At 45.2% G+C, this 7,099-nt stretch overlaps 1 protein-coding gene across 1 annotated transcript; it reads left to right on the top strand.

The window, feature by feature from the left end:
• The first annotated feature begins 2,220 nt into the window (after positions 1–2,220).
• Positions 2,221–6,548, top strand: LOC123058288 (uncharacterized). Its single transcript, XM_044481060.1, has 2 exons — positions 2,221–2,486; positions 6,397–6,548. The coding sequence occupies exons 1-2, from the start codon at positions 2,243–2,245 to the stop codon at positions 6,534–6,536; spliced, it is 384 nt and encodes a 127-aa protein (XP_044336995.1). The 5' UTR covers positions 2,221–2,242; the 3' UTR covers positions 6,537–6,548.
• The last annotated feature ends 551 nt before the right edge of the window (positions 6,549–7,099 follow it).

Raw genomic sequence — 7,099 nt, 5'->3', positions numbered from 1 at the left:
CATAGGAAACCTGACTTGCCTTCAGAAGGAATGATCTTATAGTAGCCTAGGTGGTCAAAGCTAGCTCGAATCATTAGATTGATTGATGGATTAGCAAGAGACACGTATATGAAAGCTGATTTTATAGCCATTGGCAGGTAAGCTGCCTGTTATTCAAATTTCTTCAAGTCACGATAGTTACAAGCTATGTTTATATTTCTTCAACTCAAGGTGGTTACAAGCAAGGAGCTACATGCATTTATATATGCTTATATACCACTTGACTAAGTAGAATTAGGATTTCTATACGCTTCTACTGAAATTGACTATTGTGTGGGCCTTGATTCATGAGGGGTCTACCTTAGAGTCTTAATGTCTACCCTTTCGAACATGCAGCACTCGGGTTGTGCTCAATTCTGGTTCTTTGGTCAATTTTAATGTGTTTTTCTCTTCAGACATTTTATTACATCTAGTTGGGTTCTAACTGGAGTTGCAAATAAATATTGTGTTCCAGCTTTAAAAAAATGGACTCCACATACCTTGAAGCTTATTTCTTATATAAGCAGCAACCCATTTGATTAAGTTGTCTCTTCCTTGACACCATTTTCTATTGCAGGTTGTTGAATATATACAGTTTTTGGAAGATAAAAAATGGCTTGTGTTCGGGTGAGGCCCAGATACAAAATCCCACATTTTGTTTCCAACAGCAGCAGCTGCTCCTCCCACTTCTAGCCGTCCGAGCAACAACAACAAGAAAAAGAAGCGTAAGGGTACCGGCCGGGTTCCTGCATCGACTGCCTCGGGACCGCCGCTCTTTGTTCCGGTTCCTCAGGCCACGCCTGCTGCTCCTGTGTTGCCTGGCCCTGTGTCGGCTGGGACTTCAACTGTTTCGCCTGCAGCACAGATTGGAGGGAAGAAGATTAGTCTTTGGTGCTACAAGTGCAGGACGGACGATCATCTTTCTAAGGATTGTAATGTGACTCACTTCTGCTACATTTGCAATAATTATAAGCATCCTCTTCATCGCTGCTCTGTGCTGAAGCAGTCGAGACCTATGGCAGCCTTCGGTGGTGTGGGTCTAAACGAGGCCATGTTCGTGCATCTGCCGGACTTAGTTTTTAAGGAGCACCTCGCACCATCGTCCTCACCAATCGGTCTGGTTATGATATCGGGAGGCTCGGTGACGGGAGCTGTTGTGGAGGCTGAGATTGCTAAAATTGCCTCGGTACAAACTTCATGGAAGTGGGAGGCCGTTCATCATGGTGATGATGCCTTCTTGGTTGCCTTTCCGTCTATGGAGGTTTTGCGTCGAGTGTCTGCTTTCGAGTTCAAAGTCAAGTCTCACAATGTACTGATTGCTATCAATGAATGGAAATCAGAAAATGATGTCAAGCCTACGTATAATCCGCTGAAGCCAGTTTGGGTAAATGTCACCGGAGTTCCACCACCACTTCGCCACTTTCTTGGTTTGTGGGCAGTGGGTTCCGTCATTGGCGCAACACAGGATGTTGACTTGATTTGCTTGCGACGCCGTGGCATCGTGCGTATTCAAGTGGTTGTCCTAAATTTAAATATATTTAAGAAAGAGCATAATACAGGGAGTGCGTCAGTGTCTGCTAGGGTGTATGTCAAATTAAATGGTTATGACTTCCGATTTGTTCTCGAGGAGGATGATTTTAAACCCGATGATGATTTTATCCCTCGAATTTGGGAACACCAAGATGATGGCCCCGACCATGGGGCAAACCGGGATGATGATTTGCCTGATCAGGATGCGAATAAAAAGGCCAAAAATTCTGGAGTCTCCGGTGCAGCTTCGTCTGAATCTCAGTCTGATGGGACCGTTCCAATGAACACGGATGTTGGTTATGCGGGTGCACAGAGAGTATGCTTGGACTCACCCATGAGCACCATTGAAGAGTCACGCACAATTAGCACCCCATTTATTAATGTGATACATGCAGATAATTTGGAGGCAAGCGTTGGTGGCCATGACAGCGCACACGCAGGTCTGGGGCACCCCAAGCGAGTTGCTGCCTTGCAGCCGGTTGAGGGGGAGTTTGGCCCACCAGCTCAGGGCCTGGCGGAAGCCATCGGCTCAGGTGCATGCCCAGCTACTGTGCACGGAGCAGCTGATGTGCACAGGGCTGCAGATCTTCGCCAGCGTTTGGACATGTCGGTTCAGCAGCCGGCTGTTGCTGCAGTCAGCCCACCCACGCAGGCCTGGCAGCAGTCTCCGATGCTGTCTCACGGGGCTATTCCGATGGCGCCAAGTGTTGATCTTGCTGCACCGACTTCGTCTTCAACACCTACCATGTTGGCTGCTGCTTCATCATTGTCGACGGATCGTCCGATGACGCCGATGGCTCTTATGTCTGAGGGAAGCTCTCCCCTTCGACGTAGTAATCGTCACCCCGTCTCAGTTGACGGTTCTTCTCCGACCGACGAACATGCTATGGACAAGGCAATGCGACGTCAGGCTGCACGTAATTTGGACACCGCTCCAGGTAATCTCTCCACGAAATCTTTTCTTTCCTTTTCAGATTCACGTATTTCTTCTAGTTTAAAGAATGTTGGATGCTCTATGGGAAAGAATGATAATGAAATTAATCTATCGGTTGGGGTGCTTAAACATATGGAGATTGACCGTTTAAAGGTTTCTCCGAAGTGTAATGCATCCATACCTAACCCTGAAACCGAGGAGGATGATGAAGCGGATGCCAAATATGATGGTTCGCTTATATCCCACTTGGTTGGTGAGGTTACCGAGGTTGGATTGGATGACGCGAGACCTGGGTCCATGTTTTGTGACTTCACAGCGTCCTCGCGGAAATCTAAATCAAACTCATCTAAAAAGAAACAAAAACCGCCCAAGAAGGCCACACCGATTCGAGTTTCCACATGAAAGGCATGTTTTGGAATAGCAGAGGTCTCTCAGACTTGGCTAAACATAAACACGTCGGTGATTGTGTACGGGAATATGGATTGGATTTTGTGGCAATTTCTGAGGCTGGTAAGTGTGACTTTCGCCCGCATGCTCTCGATCACCTATCAGGTGGTTTTGACTATGCATGGCATAGTCTACTAGCTCGTGGAAGGTCCGGAGGAATACTTCTTGGGATTCTGACCACAGTCATGGACTTGTTGGCCTTTTCGATTGGTGAATTTCATATAAAATGTCACCTAAGAAATAGGACGGACAATTTTACATGGACTCTCGTCGCTGTCTATGGGGCGGCCCAAGATGAGCAAAAACCGGCTTTCCTTCGGGAGTTGGTAAACCTGGCTAAGGATAACCCGTACCCAATGCTTATTGGAGGGGACTTCAATATCCTTAGGTACCAGGAAGAGAAAAATAATGACCGCTTTGACACTCACTGGCCTTTCCTATTCAATGTTGTGATAGACAGTTTGGATCTTCGGGAGGCCAGTATGTCGGGGCGGCAGTTCACTTGGGCTAATAACCGATCTATGCCAACATACGAGAAGCTTGACAGGGTACTCATGGATACCGAATGGGAACTAAAATTTCCTCTGGTAACTGTGCGATCCCTAGAGCGTATAGAGGCATTATCGGATCATGCACCCATCATTCTGGATTCTAACTCTACAAACCCGGCTGCCAGACGTCGTTTCAAATTTGAATTGGGTTGGCTGCTCCGGGAAGGATTTGTAGACATAATCAAGAATGTTTGGGAGAGGCCCGCTGTTGGTCATACACCTATTCAGAGATGGAACTTTAAAATAAGGGCCATGAGGCAACACCTCACTGGATGGGCGAAACATACCAACGGGATATACAAAAAGGAAAAACAACGGCTCTGTACCATCATTGACGACCTCGACAAAATTGCTGAGACGCGCACCTTATCTCAACAAGAGATTGAATTGAAAAATCAATCTAATGAGAAGGTTGCACGTCTTTTGTGAGAAGAGGAGATCAAATACTACCAAAGATCCAAAGCCGATTTCATGTTGATGGGTGATAGTAATACAAGATACTTCCAATTGGTCGCTAATGGGCGGCATCAGAAGAAATGTATTTACAGTCTCCAACAAGAGGAGGGGCGGATCGAAGGTCAGGAGGAGCTCAAAAAGTATATCACCAACTACTACAAATCTCTATTCGGGGCGACGGTTGATGGGAACTTCACTCTTGACGAGTCCCGAACAGACGATATTCCACAAGTCACGGCAGAAGAAAATGATATCCTTATAGCACCGTTCTCCGAAGAGGAGGTGAGAGCTGCGGTGTTCCAAATGGAACATAACAAAGCTCCAGGCCCAGATGGTTTCCCGGCAGAATTCTATCAGAATTTCTGGGATATCATCAAGTCTGGCCTTTTGGAGTTGTTTAATTGTCTTCATGTCGACAGACTTGACCTATTCAGACTTAATTTTGGGGAGATTGTCTTGTTGCCAAAGATTAAGGAGGCCGAACGGATCCAACAGTTCAGACCCATATGCCTCCTTAATGTCAGCTTCAAAATTTTCACCAAAGTGGCTACGAATAGGTTAAACTCAGTAGCTGGCCATATTGTCCGGCCATCTCAAACGGCTTTCATGCAAGGAAGAAATATACTCGACGGCGTAGTAATCCTGCATGAGACCGTCCATGAGATGCACCGAAAAAACATGAGTGGAGTCGTATTCAAAATCGACTTTGAAAAAGCCTATGACAAGGTCAAATGGCCTTTCCTCCAACAGGCCCTAAGGATGAAAGGTTTCTCTAATAAATGGCGTCAGTGGATCCATAATTTTGTAACTGGAGGTAGTGTGGCCATCAAAGTCAATGATGACGTAGGCCATTACTTTCAAACAAAAAAAGGACTACGACAGGGTGACTCCATGTCCCCAATGTTATTTAACACTGTCGCTGACATGTTGGCTATTCTGATTGAGCGCGCCAAGCAGGACGGCCAGATTGCAGGAGTAGTGCCACACCTTGTGGATGGTGGCCTCTCTATTCTGCAATACGCCGATGACACAATTCTCTTTATGGAACATGACCTAGATAAGGCTCGAAACCTGAAACTCTTGTTGTCAGCATTTAAGCAAATGTCGGGTCTTAAAATTAATTTCCATAAAAGTGAACTTTTCTGCTTTGGAGAAGCTGTTGAGGCGGCGGCCGATTATGCTGACCTGTTCGGTTGCACACATGGCCAATTCCCAATTAAATATCTGGGAATACCGATTCATTATCGGCGTCTCACCATTGCGGAGTGGAAGCATGTAGAGAAGTGGCTAGAGAAACGTTTGAGCAGTTGGAAAGGAAAATTGCTCTTAGTTGGAGGACGGATGGTTTTGATTAACTATGTCCTCACAAATATGGTTCTTTATATGCTCTCTTTCTTCCAACTCCCAAAAGGGGTCCTGCAAAGACTGGACTATTTTAGATCCAGATTCTTTTGGCAAGGAGATGGTGAAAAGAAAAAATACAGGTTGGCCAAATGGAGTGTGGTTTGTAGGCCAAAAGACCAAGGTGGCCTTGGAATTCATGACCTAGAAGTCAAGAATGAGGCCCTACTTAGTAAGTGGTTGTTTAAACTTCTTACTGAGGATGGTGTTTGGCAAACAATGCTGCGCAACAAGTATCTAGGTCAAAAGGCGGTGTCTCAGGCATATTGGAAACCTGGTGACTCGCACTTTTGGGCTGGCCTAATGGCAGCAAAGAAACATCTCTTTCGCTTTGGGTCTTTCGCGATAAAGGACGGGTCGGAGATTCGTTTTTGGGAAGACATCTGGCTAGGCAATGCCAGTCTCCGAGAACAATATCCAGCCTTGTACAACATCGCTCGCGATAAGAATAAAACTATTGCGCAGGTGCTCAGTTCATTCCCGCCCAATATTTCTTTTAGGCGGGATTTGATTGGCCCCCGTCTTACGTCATGGCATAATCTTTTATCCCGTCTGGATTTGATCAATTTGACACAAGGTCGGGATGTGTTTCGCTGGAACCTTACTGCATCGGGGTCTTTCACAGTAGACTCTATGTATCATGCGCTCACGCATTCTGAGGTACCAGTGAGTAATAACAAGAAAATCTGGAAGTCAAAGATTCCACTAAAAGTTAAAATCTTCATGTGGTATCTTCGTAAGGGAGTTGTTCTAACCAAAGACAACCTCGCACGGCGCAACTGGCCAGGGAGTAAGATGTGTTGTTTTTGCACTCATGAAGAGACAATCAAACACCTCTTTTTCCAATGCAAGTTTGCACGTTCTACGTGGTCAGTCATCCAAATAGCGTCAAATTTGTATCCGCCCACAAGTGTCGCCAATATTTTTGGTCATTGGTTGGATGGTATTCCAAATAGGTTGAAAACGCTAATAAGGGTGGGAGCGTATGCCTTACTATGGTCGCTTTGGCTATGTAGAAATGATTTGGTTTTCAATAACAAAAATGCTTCTCCTTTGCAGGTTATTTTCCGTTGTACGCACTCGCTTCGTACGTGGTCTACGCTACAACGAGTGGAGTACCAACCGTTGTTCAAGGCGGTGTGTATGCGGTTGGAGCAGGTGGCTACGGAGGTTTTTACCCAACATGGGTGGCAGCATAATCTCCGGATCGGTCCACCACCCCTTTCGACATAGGCATAGTGTCGGTCTATATGACTCTACTGTCGCCCATTCGTCGTTTTTTCTTCCTTTCTTTTTATCAGACTTTAGGTGATTGGCTGTGTGCATCTTAGTTATGCAGAGGCCGGGTGTTACTCATAATGTTTTGTATCTTCTTGATGCTACTTTTTGAGATAATAAAAGCGCCCTTTATCGAAAAACTACAAAGGTAACCAGTTGAAGGATGCTGATGTTTTTGCTTCGTCACTATAAGCTTGAGAACTTAAACTTCACCGGTATTAGAAAGAAACTTTAGTTATAGTTATATGGGATACGAGGACTGTAGGAGTAACGTGATTCGTTTCTGTAGGTTGTGATTGCAACTTGGATGCAGAGGAATAGTAATTTGGCTGCTAAGGTATCAAGGTAAGGAAAAATAAATATTGCCCCAGTGTTTATCATTTGTCTGGTTAGGGTCATAGTGTATTTTAATCCCTTATGAATTTCTATAGCTTTGAATTATATATTCACATGTACGAAGAAACAATAGATTAAGTTTGTTTCA

This window comes from Triticum aestivum, chromosome 3A (genome assembly GCF_018294505.1).
Source record: "Triticum aestivum cultivar Chinese Spring chromosome 3A, IWGSC CS RefSeq v2.1, whole genome shotgun sequence".
In the NCBI taxonomy this organism is placed as follows: Eukaryota; Viridiplantae; Streptophyta; class Magnoliopsida; order Poales; family Poaceae; genus Triticum; species Triticum aestivum.
The sequence above is the reverse complement of the archived record's forward strand: the minus strand, read 5'-3'. Positions and strand labels throughout refer to the sequence as shown.